A 19587-nucleotide genomic window follows, 5' to 3' on the forward strand; every position below is an offset into this window, starting at 1 on the left:
CTTGCAATTACATGTAAGGAAATAGGCTTCCATCATTTTTTTCCTTCCTTGTCTAGAATGTAACTCTTCATTTAATCTTTCACATGTACTAATTTGTTAAAGATTTTACAATGATTTTTTTTTCTTTAAAAATGCTGAATAAGCCCTAGCCTGTTTGGCTCAGTGGACAGAGTATCTGTCTGCAGACTGAAGGGTCCTGGGTTTGATTCCAGTCAAGGGCACGCACATCAGCTGCAGGCTCCTCCTAGGCCAGGCCCTGGTCAGGGCTTGAGCAGGAGGTAACCAATCGATGTGTTTCTCTCACATCGAGATTTCTCTCTGTCTTTCCCTCTCTCTTCTACTCTCTCTAAAAATCAATAGAAAAACATCCTCGGGTAAGTATTAAAAACAAAACAAAACTGAATAATAGCAATGCTACCCTAGAACATTTTTTTCCTAATGGAAAGTTACTGCTATCACAGGTAGTTAATAATTCAAGACCCATACGATGTAGTGTGACAGAGAGCAAAGTGTTAAGCAGATATGAATTTGATACTAGCTTTAAAGGTGTAATAGAGGCGTGGCTTTAGAGAATCACTTCAGTTTAATCTTCTTTGATATTGGCATTGCACCTATCTTGCAGAGATTTTGTGATGCTTAGGGAAACCATACAACCTAACAGTGAAGAGGGTGGAGTTTGGAGTCAGAGAAAGACATGAGTTAGGACATGACTGGCTTGCCACTTATTAACTGTGTGACCTTGTAAAAAAAGAGGTAAGGGCTGTGGTGAAGATTCAAGGACATAATACTTGTATAGTACTTGGCATGTAGTATGTGCCTGATAAATATTTGTAGCAATAGCATAGTTGTAGTAGTAGTATGAGTTCCACTATTTTCACCAGCATCTGACAGGTCTGTTCGAGGTTTATTCATCATCATAATCAAGAAGCTCATTAAATCTGACCAAATTATTATTAAAGCATTAACTTTATCATGACTTAACATCATTAACAATGCAAACAATGTAAGTATGTGTACAATGTCTAAGATGATTAGAGAAAGGAGTTTCCCTATAATATTTGTGTGATTTTAAACTCATAATAGTAAGTTAGGTTCAAGCACAGTCTATAAAAAGCCCTTAAAGAAAAACAGAGTTATCCTCTTATGACTGTTATAAATAAATCCTACTAACCAAGGAATCAAAATTCATTTCTTTTTTATGCTGAACTCCTTGGTCATAGGACTTGAAATGTACTATATATACTGTGTATAATTAATGACATTTTAATAAACTATGTATAATTAATGACATTTTAATAAACTTGCCATTTGTAGATAGGGTTTGAACAAAGATACTAAAATCACATAAATTTAAATACAGATTCAAGTTTAAACAATCGAGTATTAGAAATAAATTTCCAAGTAAGAATCAATATTCCTTTAACATTTATTGAAAATATAAAAAAATCTAGGTATTGCACTAGGAATTTTTATACTTTATTCCACTTATTATCATAGCCCTAAGCTAAGTAAAAGGAAAATTACAAATATGTGGCCCTGACTTTACAGAGACTACAATGTATTAGATGTACATATAAGAATCACATGTTTGAGGTAGACAATGAATACTTTGGTAAAAAGTACTACTAATAAAGAAAACTAGTGAATATAAAGTGAGTTAACATATAATCAGGATGTTAACTAATAAGCCAAAAGCTATTTGAAAATACAAACTAAAGTGTAAAAGATTCAAATTGGAATAAATTGATCTATTTGAAAAGATAAGACTATAAAAGTTTTAGAAGAAAACACACATAAAAAAGATTGGTAGAGGACAAAGACTGGTAAGATGGAAAAAATGGGGAAGAGAAACCACTAGCCATTAAAAAATAGATAAATTAAACTTTATCAAGATTAAAAACTTCAGCTCTTCAGACATAATGTTAAGAAAATAGAAAAGACAAATCACAGACAGGAAAAAACTATTGCAGAGGTGTACCTAAAATATATAAGCAATTTTAAAACTTGATAATGAGGAGATAACTAAAAAAAAAAAAAATGGCCAAAAGACTTAGCCAGTGGTTCTCAACTTTCCTAATGCCACGACCCTTTAATACAGTTCCTCATGTTGTGGTGACCCCCAACCATAAAGTTATTTTTGTTGCTACTTCATAACTGTAATTTTGCTACTGTTATGAATTGTAATGTAAATATCTGATATACTATATGTGTTTTCCGATGGTCGCGACCCACAGGTTGAGAACCGCTGAGACAAAAGAAGATAGGCTAATAGCCAACAAGCACATGAAAAGATGGTCAATATTATTAGTTACCCAGGAAATGCAAATCAGCACAATCATAACATTTCACATGAACTGCAATGGCTAAAATAAAAAAGACTGAAAATAAAAAGTTTTGGAGAGATGTGATTACTAGAGGGACGAATATATATATATATAATTTTTTTTTTGCATAAAGACTACTACATGAATGGTCACAGCCGCTTCATAATAGCATCAATCTCGAAACAACTCAAATGTCCTTCAATAAGTGAAAAGATAAAGAATTTGTGGCATATTCTTACAATATAAAAGTAATGATAAAAATAACCTCACAACACATACAACATTGTGGGTGGTGGTGATATTAACCAATGTGATTGTTTGATATTGTATAATGAAATGTGTAAATATTTGGAAGATCTGCATAACTTGGTGAAATGATACTTTTCAAATGACCAAGGAATGATATTTCCATATCTTGAGCTGCTATCATTATTGTTATTTTTGCTATTTCCTAGAAAAATAAAGCAAAACAAAACTTAAAACTTCTGTTATAAAACTAAGTCATTTTGAATTAAAGGGTTTTAGTATGTGCATTAGAAGAAAATAACATAAAATTTAGCATCTTATTCATTTTTAAGTAAGCTGTTCATTGGTATTATGTTCATAATGTGCTGCCATCACCACCATCTTCAGAACTCTTTTCATCTTGTAAAACTGAAACTCTGTATCCTTTATTTATTTATTAAAATACATTTTTATTGATTTCAGAGATTAAGAGAGGGAGAGAAAGATAGAAACATCAAAGATGAGAGAGATCATTGATAGGCTGCCTCCTGCACACCCCCCACTGGGATGCAACCTGGGCATGTACCCTGACCAGGAATCGAACTGGAACCTCTTGGTTCATAGGTTAATGCTCAACCACTGAGCCATACTGGCCAGGCAAAAACTCTGTATCCTTTAAGTAATAACACCCCACTCCCACCTCCCCTCAGTCCCTGTCAACCACCATATTACTTTCTGTCTATGATTTTGATTATTCTAACTACCTCATGTTAATGGAATCACAGTATCTTCTTGTGACTAATTTCACTTAGCATAATATCCTTAAGATTTATCCATGTTGTAGCATATGTCAGAATTTCCTTTCCTTTTAAGGGTGAATAGTATTCCACTGAAATATAAGATACATTTTGCTTATCTGCTCATGTGTTGATGAATACTTAATTTGCTTCCACATTTTAGTTAATGCTGCTATTCACATAGGTCTACAAATATTTCTTCAAGACCTATGTTCAGATCAGTTTATGATTAATTAAAAGATCAAAATCAACTTCATATCACAATGATCTAGCAAGTTCACAAGAAAGCAAAGAAAAAAATTAGTAAAGGACATGTGAAAATAATTGATCAGACTCCTAAAGCAATTACATTTTGCTCTTTACTATGCACCACTAATTAGGGGAAAGTGGTTTTGAAAAGTTCTTACCTGGATGAGATGTGTTGGCACAGTGATGAGGCAGGCTGAAAGAGAGGTGCGCAGAAGACCACGGAGAACGTAGAGGAATTTTGTAAGGCTGTGACTGTTGTCACAGTTTTCTGTACAGCAGACATCATCTCCCCACAAAGGTGAACCAAGACTCTGGATTGCTATTCGTAAAATGTTTTTCTGTTTTTTCTAAAGGAAAGTGGAGGAGAGGTAAACACATTAAGTTTTGTTAACTAATAGGATACCTCTTTTACTTCACAGGTGAGCTATATAGTAGTATATCATATTATGCTTCTTAGAGTCTATTTCTATATGCTGCCTCCAACTAGTTTAGTTTAGTTGAAAATGGAATGATAAAAACCATAAGATGAAAATTTCCTCTTAAAAAAGCAGGATTTATTTCAGTATCAGAATATTATTGTGATTCAGGAATAATATATTTTAAGTAGTGACTGATAGATGCACTGTTGTGACTTCCTGATTTCATCTAAAGTTTCTGAGACAGATGTAAAGACTTGTGAATTTAGCAAACAATACAATCCATAACTTAACAATATGGAAATTCATTAACTATATTTTCATTCCAATAAAGTTAGAAATATATTTTTAAATGACTTATTGGTATATTTTTATTTAGTTAAAAGTTTTTTTAGCATTCTTGATATTCACCATAGAAATGTCTACCTCAACCCTGTTCATTTTTATGAAAGTCAACAGTTACAGAATCTCTGGCTCAGAGAGTGAAACCAGCTACTGTTTGTTGTCTGTCAACGTTCATGAAAAATATTGTTTATTGAAAATGATGAAATAAACAACCAAGAAAACAAACCTTTCAATCCATTCCAACAACAGCTTTCTTATTAATGGTTGTCTGAATATATGTGTGTGTGTGTATATATGTGTGTGTGTATACATGTACATTTACATGTAAGTATGTATCTTTTTGCTATTGCATTTGATTTTTTGATTTATAAAAAATGTCTTGGTCTTAGAAGATGTGTCATCATCCTACAAGAGCAGCAGCTCTGCACACTGTACCATAGGAACTGTTATGACATGCCTGTTTCCATAGTTACCACAGCGAATGGGGAGAGGTGTCTGTCAGGGACCAATTTACCTCTCCAGACAGGCACTGCCACCAAAGAGAAGACATGTAGCCCATAAATCTTAACTAGGACCAAAAATGGAGCAATAATGAGCGTAACAAAATTGTAGTAAATACCAAGGACCACCACAAAAACTGTAACATACACGAAAAGCCATCTATAAGTGAATGTGCTTCACCACACAACACACACATACTATTTTCAACCTGCTATTAAACTGATGATTAAGACAAATTTAAAAAATTATTTATTTTACCTTTAATACTGTTAAATGTAGTAAAGTCAACAATAATATTTTTTAAACTCATGAATTAAGAGCAAGTGTAGTTGATAATGCCACAAGTAAGACTTGGCTTCTTTGTCTTCTTCAATAAAAATAATGTCTTTTGGAAAATAATTCTGCTGAAATAATATAAATGAAATGCAAATCTTTTAGCAGCTATAGCAATTAAAATAACTGAGGAAGAATTCAGAGCCACACGATATGTAGAAATAAAATTTCCCTTATTTTGTTTAAGTTAAACTAACTGGAACATCTTTAATAGTGGTAATTCAGAGAAATTTTTAAAAAAGAGAGCTACAGAAAAATAGTTATAAAATATTTTAATACAGCAAACAGAAATGCCTTTTTATTCACTGAGACAACCCGAAGTATTCTGTAATAAATGTAAAATCATAAAATAATTAACTCTTACTGATAAGGTAATTCAAAATTAAATCCTGATTGACAGAAATATAAAAATTTAGATGGGAAAGTACAAGACTTGCAGATTTAAGAACAATTTTCAAAATGTGGCTACCTACTAATTCCAGGTGTTTACAATAATTCATGTTGACAATGAATGTGTACATCTTATGTGAATTCACTGGGAACATAGCTAAAATTCTGAATACACATCACTAGTCAAACTAAGGCTGCTGTGCTCTGCTTATTTACATCTTCTAAGCTGGAAACAGCTTGTTCATTGTCAATTATTCTAAGATCTTCTGGGTGTAGCCCTAGAGAGCTTGAAAACAACATTATATCCATGATTATAAAAGCGTTTGAAGGTACTCATACCTGGGGATTGGATCCATCAAATCCTTCCTCATAAATGATTTTCTGAATAAACTGAAGCAGCTTTATGTAGCCAGGGGTCAAAGAACTGTTGGTAAGAAGTGGTTTAAATACATAAATGGGCTTTATTATACAGGAAATACAAATGTAATCTAAAACAGTAAGTACATAATGAAAATATATACATTCATAAGATTTTTTAAATATAATTTTAAAATGAGCCAAAATAGTATAAATATTATAAAAAATAAAGTCGATACATCCAAGGAACAAGATACAATGCCTTATATTAACTAGCTCAGTGTTCTTGACATCCTGGGAAGATAAAAATCTGTGGAGACTGAGATGACTTAATTATGTCAGGCTTAGTTACCTCGAAGAAAATTAATGATTTAATGAAGCAACCTAAAAGATGAAGCCACTATGGCTTTTCAGGAGTAATCATAGATAATTAACACATAGTTAATGAACTGCTATGCCAAATATTCCTGAATCAATGTGCTGATCACCTGAGCTTACCTTCCATCAAAGTTTTAATTTTCTTAGAACAAACTGCTAAAATAATGTTAATTCAAAACCTGAATTAAGACAAGTATAAACTCCATTTCATTTGTAAAAAAGACGATAAATATAAGATGACCTAAACAAAATTATTTCCCACAAGAATATTAGCCCTAATGTCACTATTTTAAAATACTTTACAAATGCTATAAAACATCTCAAAGAAAATTTAATAAGAGCAAAGAAAATCTGCTTTAACATTAACTGAATTTAAGATTCTTCATAATGGACAACCTGTGTGCTATGGCTGAACATTAAATGTCATGATAATGAGTCCTGGAGCACAGCTAGTTCCTAAACATAAAAGTGCCTAATGTTGTAGAAGCTGTGGGTGACCTTAAAAATACAAAAGTATCTGCTTTACTGTGATCCTAAATGAAGTGATCACAAAGGCAGAGGAAATGCCCTAAAAAACGGATGAAATATAATTTGAAGCAACATGCAACACTAAAGAATATAAGTTAGTAAATATAGCAGAATGCATAGTGTGCCAAATCAATGGCCAATAGTTCAGCAAAAATATATGCATAGCTCTATAAACATTGTATTGAACATTCACATCTACCCCAAAGTACCTACCTAACAAAAACAAAAAAGAAAACCAAGAGAAAATAACCCCATTCTTTGCAAAACAAATATGACTCCAACTGAAAGATATGGTGGTATAATTATTTCTCACATAGTTATTTCTCCATTTTCAGCGAAAATACAACAAATTACATGAACACATTTTTCTACTCCCATGAGTGAGAAAATGTGTCTATAAATAATGACATTCCATAGGGCAATGATGTGATTGTTTCATATCTTAACATATATTTGTCCTGGCTAGCTCTACTTTCTGAATACAGCAGATTTAATTCCTATCTGGGTCAATTAACTTTGCACAGGGGGTAAAATCTGCTCCAAAGTCCCAGATTATGAAATGAATTCCAGCCAACCATTTGACGAATGTCACTGTGGGTTAAAGAAGTATGGATCAAGAATATACCCAGTGCATCCTAATCTACCAATTATGAATCTACCGAAGAAAATTATTATTTCATATATGTGAAAACTTTTTAAAGCATTTCCTCTCTGCCCAAAATTGTTCATTAATAAAATCTGCTTAAGTACTCGGTAGTAAATTTGCTACCTGAAGGTACATTATAAATACCACATACATAAATTACTTCTTAGTGTTTTTTAGTTGCCATCATTTATCCAGATAACATGATCTGTTATTTATTTTACATTCTCACAGTCTGTTAAGATAACTATAGTAGATCTAAGAATCTCTTCAAAAGTAATGGGGTTTCTTTCGATATAAGAACAAAATGGACATAAAGCCAATACATCACAACCTCTTTCCTTATTTAACACAGATAGAAATAATCTAATCAAAATGCTTAGAACTTGATAAGTAAAACAAACTTCTCCAAGCTCATTAAATTTCTAGGAAATTAAATACTGGTAACAAAATAAAATTTGGAAAATCAATACATTTAGGTATACTAATTGAGAATATTCATTCTTGTATACATAAAATTATAGCATTTAAAACTGAATCAGTTTATATGGTATTGACATTAAAACACTAAGTATTGTTAATCTCTATGAGATACATTTCTGTGTCAGAAATACTTGTAATTAATAATATATTTTTGGCTGAAAATAATTATCTTCTATTGTCATCTAAATTTTTTTTTAAAACCCCATTAATTTTGAGAATGTTGTCTTTTTGTTGTTGTTCAACAGTCTAGTAACATAAAAAAGAAACTGGCAAGAAGGAAACCCAACTATAAATATGAACCTGGCTTCCTTATGTTTCCAAACCCTTAACAAAGATTAAGCTATCAAAGTATTTATAATATGTCCCAAAGGCACTACATTTCAAATTATGTATGCTACTTTATATGGTTCATAATTTTCAGCAAGTTTTATAGTGAATGGTGTATCTTGAGATATCACAATATCTCTAAAACTATAATAGTACAAAGAATATGAAAATTATTAGAAATTTAATTTTTACCTTTACATATCAAGCATTTAATTTTTTCTTTAGTTAAAACATTGTCCCATGTACATTATTCATGTGTCTGCTGATATTACCATGCCATGTTGTCTGACAGAAATTTATTTCTTTTTTTTAAACATATATTTTTTATATTTTATGGATTTTTTACAGAGAGGAATGGAGAGGGATAGAGAGTTAGAAACATCGATGAGAGAGAAACATCGATCAGCTACCTCCTGCACACTCCCTACTGGGTATGTGCCCGCAACCAAGGTACATGCCCTTGACCGGAATCAAACCCAGGACCCTTGAGTCCGCAGGCCGACGTTCTATTCATTGAGCCAAACCGATTAGGGCAATTTATTTATTTATATTAATATACAAACATGGAAAAAGGAACACAATGACACAAATGTAAATCTACATATTGCTGACCAAGTTTAACAGTTTTAAAAAGTAGATAAAAAAAAATGTGTGCCTATCAATATCAGCAAGAAGTCTAAGGGACATTTTGTATCAGAGATCATTAATTTATATCAACAAATAGCTTTTGGTTTTCTTGTAAAAAGAAATTTGTCATTAAGAGATAATATCTGCTGTAAGAAAATGAAGCAGCTGTAGTATATATAGAAAAGAAATCAAGTAAGATAATTATATTTGTTTCTCAATGAAGAAAGGAATGCTTACAAGTCTTAATGTGATCAAAGAATAAATGTACCACTGTTACCCTCATAACTAGTTAGTTATTAATATTAATAATAGGAAGAAAGCAAAGGGAATGCCAGACATTATAAGCATGGTCATCTGGGCAGCTTCACCAGGAAGCTGCACCTTCACACTTCCCAGGAAACCACGGGTCCATTCCCTGGAAATCACTGGGGGAAGAGGCCCAATGAAGGGGAAAATGGGCACATGTGCAGTGAAGTTGGAATGATGTAGGGAAGGTACTTGCATCTCCGTCTAGCCAGAGGAACAAGATCACTGGCTAGGAGGGTGGATCCACTGCAAGTATGAGAAATACATACAAAGATAAAATTATGTATATATAAAATTAACTGAGTGAAATGTTTATTCAGCTAACAAGCTCAGTTTGTTTCTAACAAGACCACTTGGATTTAATTTTAATGTTATCAGCTGATAAAATGTCTGGTACATAATAAATACCCAAAATGTTTTGCATCACTGTCACAACACCTGATCACTACAATAACCTTGAGAAGTTAGTACAGTCATTAGCTCAATTTTATGGTTGAGAAAATAAGACCCATTAAAAGCTAAGTGATTTGCCCAAGGCTGTACAACAATTAAGTGGCACTTAAGACTCAAGTTATTTGCACTTTAGCTAAACTAAGATAAAGCCTCAGAGTGAGATCCAGAATCAATGAAAAGTCTGTGGGTTCAAATAAATATGTGGCTGAGATGAGGTTTGAACATGGATCCATTAAACGTAATCAAATAAAATAATAAGGTGTATAGATTTAGGAAGATATTCCTCTTAGTTGTACAGACATTTACTCATATTAACTTGGTAATATTAAAAAGCGTAGATTTACAAATGTATAAACCAGATACCAGAATATCCCAGTGAATTGTATGATGAAGATATGAGTTCTAGTACTATCTCTAGCAACAACTCTAACTAAATCTGTTATATGTGGCAAAGTCTTTAATTTTTCAGTTCTGGGCTTCAAATTTTTCTCATCTGTTAACTAAAAGAGTTGCATTAGATAATCTCTGTTGTCCATTTTGACTTAAAATTATATGGTTCAAGAATGACATTTCTTTACTTTTTTAGGAATAATTTTTCTCATTAAAGTGACTCATTGCTGTGCTTTAAAAAATTAGAACTTCTGCTGCATCTAAATAATTATTTAACAACTTGATAGACACACTTAACAAAGAGAAACTATTATCCCTACCAATTAAGATTATTTTAAAGTGAAGATGAAGCATTTTTGAAATTACTATCCAAATCACTGAGAAAATACGATTTGCATTAACAAAAATCTATTTACACATATATTTCAGGTATTCACCAATGACAAATAGTGAGATATACTTATAAGGCAATAGGCCCAATATCAAATGTCTTAACTAATTGTGTAAAATAACTACAGTTATATTAGCATATACTTTGCATGTAACTATAAAGACTGTGAAGTCTATTCACAAGTAATTTTCAAGTTAAAAATTCCATTACTAGTGCCCTGAATGTTATCATTTATTATTTTTCTTTCTTATGCTTAACTGCATGTGTAGGCTAAACAATCCACTGTGTGACAGGGAACCACTGAGAATGGTTATGGCTCAATAACCAGTGTGACAGGAGCCACCAAGGAGCAAGAAACAAAACTAATCAGAGGAAGCTATTCCAAGAGTTCTTTTTTTAAAAAAATATTTTTTTATTGATTTCAGAGAGGAATGGAGAGAGAGAGAGAGAGATAAACATCAATGATGAGAGATAATCGTTGATCGGCTGCCTCCTGCATGCCCCCCACTGGGGATCAAGCCCGCAACTCCAGCACATGCCCTGACCGGAATCGAACCGTGACCTCCTGGTTCATAGGTTGCTCAACCACTGAGCTACACAGGCCAGGCTCCAAGAGTTCTGACAAGAAATGTGGGTGACAGGTTATCATGGTAGGAGGTAACATTTGCAAGAAGTGATCAGGCTCTGGATATATTGAAGATATAGCTGATAGGTTTGCTGAGATTAGATGGGGAGGGGAAGAGAGAGAGGAAGGGAGAAAAAGAGAGAAGCTAAGGGTTAAAGATTACTTTATTGAAGAACAGAAATTTGAAAGGATATACATAGAAAGTATGCCTGTAGGGATGATGACTGGGATTAGGAATGTGAGAATGAGATGGGAAATAAAATAAAAACCAAGCGTACCAATGAAGATAGCATACCAGGATGCTAGAATGATCAACTAAATTCTGTGCACCTGAAGACTCTTAAAAGACAGAAAGGCAAACACGGAAGCAGGTAATTTCTCTTTATTGGTCAAAATGAGGTTCAGGATAACAAGGCCCGTTCAAGTCCTCGGGGGAAGGTGGCACTGCTAACACGGGGCCTCCACTTCCCCTTGAGGGATGCAGCCTGCAGTGAGGCTGGGCCCTTGGTCAACTCTGCCTTGGCTGTCCTAGGCAAGGGACCTCAATGGAAGGATGTTGGAGATAGGCAGCACCATGGTCCACTCCAGCCCCTATGACTTTTCACTAGGTGATTTGATTTGGACCAAGATGGAGGGTTACCCTGGTAGCCTTGCTTGGTTTGCAACCACCCTTTTGATGGAACATTCAGTCATGAGAAAGGGAAGTCCACCCAAGTTCATGTACAGATTTTTTAAAAGTGTTTTTATTTACTTATTTTTAAATATAAATATTTTATTTATTTATTTATTTATTTATTTATTTATTTTTTACAGAGAGGAAGGGAGAGGGATAGAGAGCTAGAAACATCGATGATAGAGAAACATCGACCAGCTGCCTCCTGCACACTCCCCACTAGAGATGTGCCCGCAACCAAGGTACATGCCCTTGACCGGAATCGAACCTGGGACCTTTCAGTCTGCAGGCCGACATTCTATCCACTGAGCAAACCGGTTAGGGCAGGCTATTTACTTATTTTTAAATATATTTTTATTGATTTCAGAGAGAAAGGTAGAGGGAGTGAGAAATATCAATGATGAGAGAGAATCATTGATTGGCTGCCTCCTGCGCACCCTACATTGGGGATTGAGCCCGCAACCCCGGGCATGTGCCCTGACTGGGAATTGAACTGTGACCTCCTGGTTCATAGGTCGACGCTCAACCACTGAGCCATGCCGGCTGGGCCATGGACAGCTTTTTCATGACAGCCCTACAAAGGGCTGGGCTAGCAGAAGGCTATTAAAGCCATATACAGGAAGGAGCAATTTGTGCATCAGATAAGAATGAAGATCATGAAATTGAGAGGAAGTGTGGCCTAAGGTGCAAGGATCTAGGTGGAGTATGTCAGACTCTGAGAGTGACATTGGTGGCTCTGATGTGGAATTCAAGCCTTCCTCAGATGCCAAGGAGGAAGTTATCAGTGATGAAATAAACAGTGGAGTAGGGGATAGTGACAGTGAAGGCCTGCCCAGCTCTGTCAAAACTGCTGCAAAATGGAAGAGAATGGTGATAGAAAATGGCTCTCTCAAAAGGAAAAGTTCAAGGGAGAAAATGGCCCAATCACCAAACAAGCAACTGGCATCTGAAACCAGGAGTACTTTGAGGGCTTTCTCTACCCCTCAAAATTCTGGATCCCAAGCCCACATTAGTGAGGATGTGATGACAGCAGTCGCCCCACTGTCTGGTATCACCAAACGTTAAGAATGGTTTGAGGAGGAAAAGAAGTGCCCAGGAGGTGCCCCATCATTCTGATTCTGATGCATCTACACTCTATGTGCCTGAGGATTTCCTTCATTCCTGTACTCTTGGGATGACGTGGTGGCAGATTAAATCTCAGAACTTTGAACCTGTCATATTTTATAAGGTGAGGAAGTTTTGTCAGTTTTACTACATGGATGCTCTATTGGAGTCAATTTATGAAAGGCAACTGGGCCCATTTTGGTTTATCTGAAATTGCATTTGGCTGATACTCAGACTCTCTGGCCCAGAAGGACTAAAAAGTAGTATGAGTGGAACAGACTGAGACCTAGAAATGCTAGAGGCACAATGCTGAAAGATGGCACATATATTTAAGCATGATAAAGTAGTGAGGAGTGAGATTTGTAGGGTCATTACCAAGAGACAACATTATGCTGAAAGGTGACTTCTCTGAGAACTACAGTATCTTCTTAGCCTCAAAGCAAAAAAGGAAGATACTTCTGGCCACACTCGAGTGTATGGTGTATGCTTTGTTGATGCCTCACTGGGAAAGTTTTCCATGGGTCAGTGTTCGGATGATCACCATTATCCCAGGTTTAGGACTCTAGTGGCACATTATCCTCTAGTACAAGTCTTGTATAATCAAGGAAATCTCTCAACAAAAACTAAGATGATTTTGAAGGGTTCATTACTCTCTTCTCTACCAAAACTACTGAGAGGTTGACTAAGCTGATAAATGTTGAACTGCGAGACATATCATTGAAGGACTGCATGTGGTAACTATTCTATAATTTTGATAAAAAATTACAAGGGCTGGTAGGCTGCTGTAGAGTGCATCGCAGTGTTAGATGTCTTATTGTGCTTGTCAAGGGCATGATGGTCCTATGTGTGGTCCAGTAATTCTGTTACCAAAAGAAGACACTTCTGTCTTCTTAGACCTTCAAGGATCGTGCCATCCTTACATTATGAAGACTTTTTTTGGAGATGATTTTATTCAATCGACATTCTAATAGGCTGTGAAGAAGAAAAATGACAAAGCTTTATTGTGTGCTTGTTGCTGGACCTGATATGGGGGGCAAGTGTAACCCATGAGACAGCCTGGCCTATCAGCTGTAATGGACCAGATGGGTTGTTATGTACTTGCTGAAGTGTGTAGGCTCACACCAATTAATAGAATGTTTATTAAACTTGGTGTCTCAGACAGAATAATGTCAGATGAAAGCACAGTTTTAGTTGAATTGAGTGAAATTGCCAGTATACTTATATGTGCAATAGCACATTTCTCTGGTGCTTGTGGTTGAATTAGGAATAGGTACTCCAACAGTTGATGGGACAGCAATAGCAAACACAGTTGGTTCAAGATATGTTGAGACTATAAAGTGATACACATTGTTTTCTACCTACTACCATTCATTAGATGAAGATTATTCTTAAAATGTTGCAGTGTGCCTAGGACACATGGCATACATGGTAGAAAACGAATGTGAAGATCCGAGCCAGGATACTATTACCTACTTTCCTCTATAAATTTCTTAAGGGAGCTTGTACTAAGAGCTAAGGCTTTAATGCAGCAAGGCTTGCTAAATCTTCCAGAGATTATTCAAAAGGGGCATACAAAAGCAAGATAATTCGAGAAGATGGCTCATTCACTGTGATTATTTGGGGAAGTTTGCCTGGCTAGTGAAAGGTCAATTGTAGATGCTGAAGCTGTCCATAAGCTGCTGATTTTGATTGAGAAATTATAGACTACACTGGAAACTCCGAGTTGACCTTTGTGACAAAGATGGTAAACTCAGATGACGTTATGGTCTAATAAACTTTATTTATTTTTTATTTTTTTTAAATATATTTTATTGATTTTTTTACAGAGAGGAAGGGAGAGGGATAGAGTTAGAAACATTGATGTGAGAGAGACATCAATCAGCTGCCTCCTGCACACTCCCTACTGGGGATGTGCCCGCAACCAAGGTACATGCCCTTGACTGGAATCCAACCTGGGACCCTTGAGTCTGCAGGCCGACGCTCTATCCACTGAGCCAAACTGGTTAGGGCTAAACTTTATTTTTAAAAAATATGTTTTTATTGATTTGAGAGGGAGGGAGGGAGGGAGGGAGGGAGGGAGAGAGAGAGCGAGAGAGAGGAAGGGAGAGGAAGAGAGAAACATCAATTGTGCCTCCTGCATTCCCCCTACTTGGGACTGAGCCTGCAATCTGGGCATGTACCCTGGCCGGGAATTAAACCAGTGACCTTTTGGTGTATGAAATGACGCCCAACCAACCAAGCCACACAGGCCAGGGCAAACTTTATTTTTTAAAAATAAAAAAACATGAGGTTCAGGATATTAGTTCTCTCTATAAATTTTCAGATATTATCTTTTTACTTTAATTATACCATCAGCAGATAAACAGGTAGGTAAAATCCTTCTTCACACTTACATCTTGCCTTTCCCACAGTTCAGGTGTTAGTATTAATATATCATTCACCATATCCTTTTAATAAAGTAATTTATTAAACTACTATAACTTCATGACTTTTTTTTTTCAATACTTTTCTTTTTTTTTTTTATTGCTTAAATTATTACAAAGAGTATTACATGTTTCTCCTTTTTTTCCCCCGCCCTTGACAATCCCCTGGCCTCCCCTACCCCCCAGTGTCTGTGTCCATTGTTTTATTGCTTAAAGTATTACAAAGAGTATTACATATGTCTCCTTTTTTTTTTCCCCGCCCTTGACAATCCCCTGCCCTCCCTTACCCCCCAGTGTCTTATGTCCATTGGTTTTGCTTATATGCATGCATACAAGTCCTTCGGTTGATCTCTTACTCCCCTCCCTTCTGCCCCCCAACCCTCTCTGGCCTTCCCACTGCAGTTTGACAATCAGTTTGAGGCAGCTCTGCCTCTGTATCTATTATTGTTCAAAAGTTTGTAATGGTCTCTATTATCCATGAATGAGTGAGATCATGTGGTATTTTTCCTTCATTGACTGGCTTATTTCACTTAGCATAATGCTCTCCAGTTCCATCCATGCTGTTGCAAATGGTAAGAGTTCCTTCTTTTTTACAGCAGCATAGTATTCCATCGTGTAGATGTACCACAGTTTTCTAATCCATTCATCTACTGATGGGCACTTAGGCTGTTTCCAAATCTTAGCTATGGTGAATTGTGCTGCTATGAACATAGGGGTGCATATATCCTTTCTGATTGGTGTTTTTGGTTTCTTGGGATATATTCCTAGAAGTGGGATCACAGGGTCAAATGGGAGTTCCATTTCCAGTTTTTTGAGGAAACTCCATACTGTCTTCCATAGTGGCTGCACCAGTCTGCATTCCCACCAGCAGTGCACGAGTGTTCCTTTTTCTCCACATCCTCTCCAGCACTTGTCGTTTGTTGATTTGTTGATGATAGCCATTCTGACAGGTGTGAGATGGTACCTCATTGTTGTTTTGATTTGCATCTCTCGGATGATTAGTGACTTTGAGCATGTTTTCATATGTCTCTTGGCTTTCTGAATGTCCTCTTTTGAAAGGTGTCTATTTAGGTCCTTTGCCCATTTTTTGATTGGATTGTTTATCTTCCTTTTGTTAAGTTGTATGAGTTCCCTATAAATGTTGGAGATTAGGCCCTTATCAGATATAATGTTGGCAAATATGTTCTCCCATGTAGTGGGCTTTCTTGTTGTTTTGTTGATGGTTTCTTTTGCTGTGCAGAAACTTTTTATTTTGATGTAGTCCCATTTGTTTATTTTCTCTTTAGTTTCCAATGCCCTCGGATCTGTATCGGTTAACTTCATGACTTTTATTCTGAACTTCTAGTCTTAGCTAGAAACTCCCTTTCAAAATCCCTTTCTCATGAATTTCTACATGTAACTTGTAAACACAGTGTGGTTCTCTGCTTCTTGAGCTAAGAGATCTGTATTGTTGAAATAAAATACACTCTTACACGGCTATGTTTTATTTATTGGTTTTATCCCACTAAATCTTTATATGAAGAGCAAGGCTATAGTTAATCTGAGTTATTACCATACTTTGTGCATTGGTCCACTAATTCACCAACTATCAACTCACACCTGTGCCCCAGATTTAGGGAATCCTATATAATAAAAGGCCAGTGACCATAAGCGTAATGACTGGAATGACCACTCAACCAGTCGCCATGAGGTACACTGACCACCTCTCGGGTCCCCCCCACCCCCCCGCCCCCGCTTGCAGGCTCCAATTGCAGCATGGTGAACAGAGAACCATGGCAAACCAAAGTTAGTGGCAGTGGGGCGGAACGGCCGACCTCTTGGTCCCTCCCCCGGGCCTGCAGGCTCCGGGGAACCGAAGCCATGCTGCGATCGGGGAACCATGGAAAACCGGGGGGTGGCAGCAAGGTGGGACTGGGGACTAGCGAGCGAGACCCTACCTGTGCACGATTTTGTGCGCTGGGCCTCTAGTAAATAGATAAAGAAAGCATACTCTTTCCTCAAGGATATGCAATGCTTGAGGGGGAAGATGAAGATGTAGACAAAACAAATAATTCCAGTGCAATGTGATGTGTTCTGACAGAAGTAAGAACAGAAGTTAAGCAGGATAGTAGGTGGGGCATAATTACAATTTCCCTAGGAAAATATTATAAAAGGCTTACATCATGGTTCTATTTAAGCTGGTAAGGAGACTTGGCAGGAGAGGAAAAGTGGAATGACTTCTAAAATCTTAGGTATTATACCTAGCCTCTTTCCACTGATTTTCTCCTGTAAAGATAACTGGTAGTCTCAGAATTCAGTTAATCCAACTTAATCAATACAAATCTTTTAGCTCAGTGGTTCTCAACCTTCCTAATGCCGCGACCCTTTAATACAGTTCCTCATGTTGTGGTGACTCCCAACCATAAAATTATTTTCGTTGCTACTTCATAACTGTAATTTTGCTACTGTTATGAATCGTAATGTAAATATCTGATATGCAGGATGTATTTTCATTGTTACAAATTGAACATAATTAAAGCATAGTGATTAATCACAAAAATAATATGTAATTACATATGTGTTTTCCTATGGTCTTAGGCGACCCCTGTAAAAGGGTCGTTCGACCGCCAAAGGGGTCGCTACCCACAGGTTGAGAACCACTGTTTTAGCTAATACAAAAAATTATTAGTTATTATTAAGACATATATATCAAAATAAAATCTTGAATTTCAAAGAAACATATCAGAACAAATTTATTCTATTACTACCAATAGTATATAAACTCAATATTCAAGATCTGACATATCTATAATAAAAAAAGTAACATTTACAATATAGAAGGTGTATTAGTCAGCGTGGGCTTCCATAACAAAATACTACAGACTGGGTGGCTTACATAACAGGAATTCATTCTGATGCAATTCTGGAGACTAGAAGTCCAAGATCAAGGTGCCTGCAGGATTGATGTCTGGTGAGAGCTTTCCCCTTGGGTTGCAGATGGCCACCTTCTCACTGTGTGGTCACATGGCTTTTTCTGGATGTTCACCCAAAAAGAGCGTGGGAGCTCAGTCTCTGGATCTTGCTTAAGGAACCCAATCCTATCAGACCTGGGGTCCACTCTCATGACCCCGTATAGTTATAATAATCTACATTGAGGATTAGGGCTTCCACATAGGAATTTGGGGCTCACAAACATTCAGTCCGAAACAGTAGGTTAAGGAGTATGTTGCTAGATTCATTAATATATAAGAAAGTTGAGACAGCATCCATATGCTGAACAACGGGCAATCTTTCTTATAAGGAACAGAAGTGTGTTTGGGTATACCTGTCAGTAAAGCTTAATTCAAAACAATGTCAGATTTAAAAAACTTAGACTACAGAATTATTCTCAAAATTCATTTTCTGATCATTGTTTTGTGATTCAGAATATCTGATTTATGACAGTAAAATAGAAAAACAAAAAATTACCTGGATCATATTATTGTGATACATCTCAGGCTTTTATACCCAGGCTTTAATGTGAAAGTTTAAATTATATGTATGAACATTTTCTACAGAAAAAAACTACCAGTAACTTTAAATTAATGGAAATTTTAAATGACCTTTAGCTTTTCTTACTGTAACACAACTGTACATGTTTCAACAGTCCCTTTAGATATTATGAAATTACATGTTATATCTTCACACATGACAGTAGGATATAACTATATCCTCTAGTTGTAATTATAGGAAAAGTATAGACAACTGTAATGCTAAGCTTTATTGTTTTATAAATGAACCAGTAAAGTTCATTTTAGTGAAATGAGCACACGCTTTTCATAAATTAAAATAAATCTCACATGGTAAAGTACCCATTTTCAAAATTAATTTAATTACATGTTTAAAGTTTAATTACATTTAATTAAGCATTTAAGTTTAATATGAAATAAACGAATTATCAGTTAACTACTATGAAATGAAATACTGCCTTGATAATTAAAATCTATAAATTTTCCTATTTTGTATGCAAAACTGCTAGTTCTCAAAAATAGTCCGAAAATTATATTTTAAAGACTACAGGACACTGTACTCTCACAGCCGAGCTAGGTGTTGTTTTTCAGGCACCCAGTAAACAGATGCAGTCTATGCAGAAAAGAGCAGAGGTTTGGGAGACCTGAATTTGGGTGCCAGCTTGGTCATTTACAGAGAGTCGTGGGAAAGCTACTTAGTGTCTCTAACCTCAAATTTCCTATGAAATTGGGATATTACCTGGGGGTTGTTGAGAGAATTAGATATCCTATTATCAAATGCCTGGGACAATGCCTGACACGAAGCAGGTTT

At 35.7% G+C, this 19587-nt stretch overlaps 1 protein-coding gene and 1 pseudogene across 3 annotated transcripts in view; one reads left to right on the forward strand and one right to left on the reverse strand.

Annotated features, from left to right (window-relative positions):
• Positions 1 to 19587, reverse strand: part of ELP4 (elongator acetyltransferase complex subunit 4) — a 183111-nt gene that overhangs the window by 129079 nt on the left and 34445 nt on the right. For all 3 annotated transcript variants that reach the window (XM_005873067.2, XM_005873068.2, XM_014545207.1), the window contains exons 6-7: positions 5920 to 6004; positions 3754 to 3942 (exon numbers count right to left, since the gene is read on the reverse strand). In XM_005873067.2, coding sequence (XP_005873129.1) covers positions 3754 to 3942; positions 5920 to 6004 — 274 coding nt within the window. The remainder of the gene's footprint in view (positions 1 to 3753; positions 3943 to 5919; positions 6005 to 19587) is intronic.
• LOC102242974 lies at positions 12287 to 14443 on the forward strand (annotated as a pseudogene).

The sequence above is a fragment of the Myotis brandtii genome, unplaced genomic scaffold (genome assembly GCF_000412655.1).
Source record: "Myotis brandtii unplaced genomic scaffold, ASM41265v1 scaffold399, whole genome shotgun sequence".
NCBI lineage: Eukaryota > Metazoa > Chordata > Mammalia > Chiroptera > Vespertilionidae > Myotis > Myotis brandtii.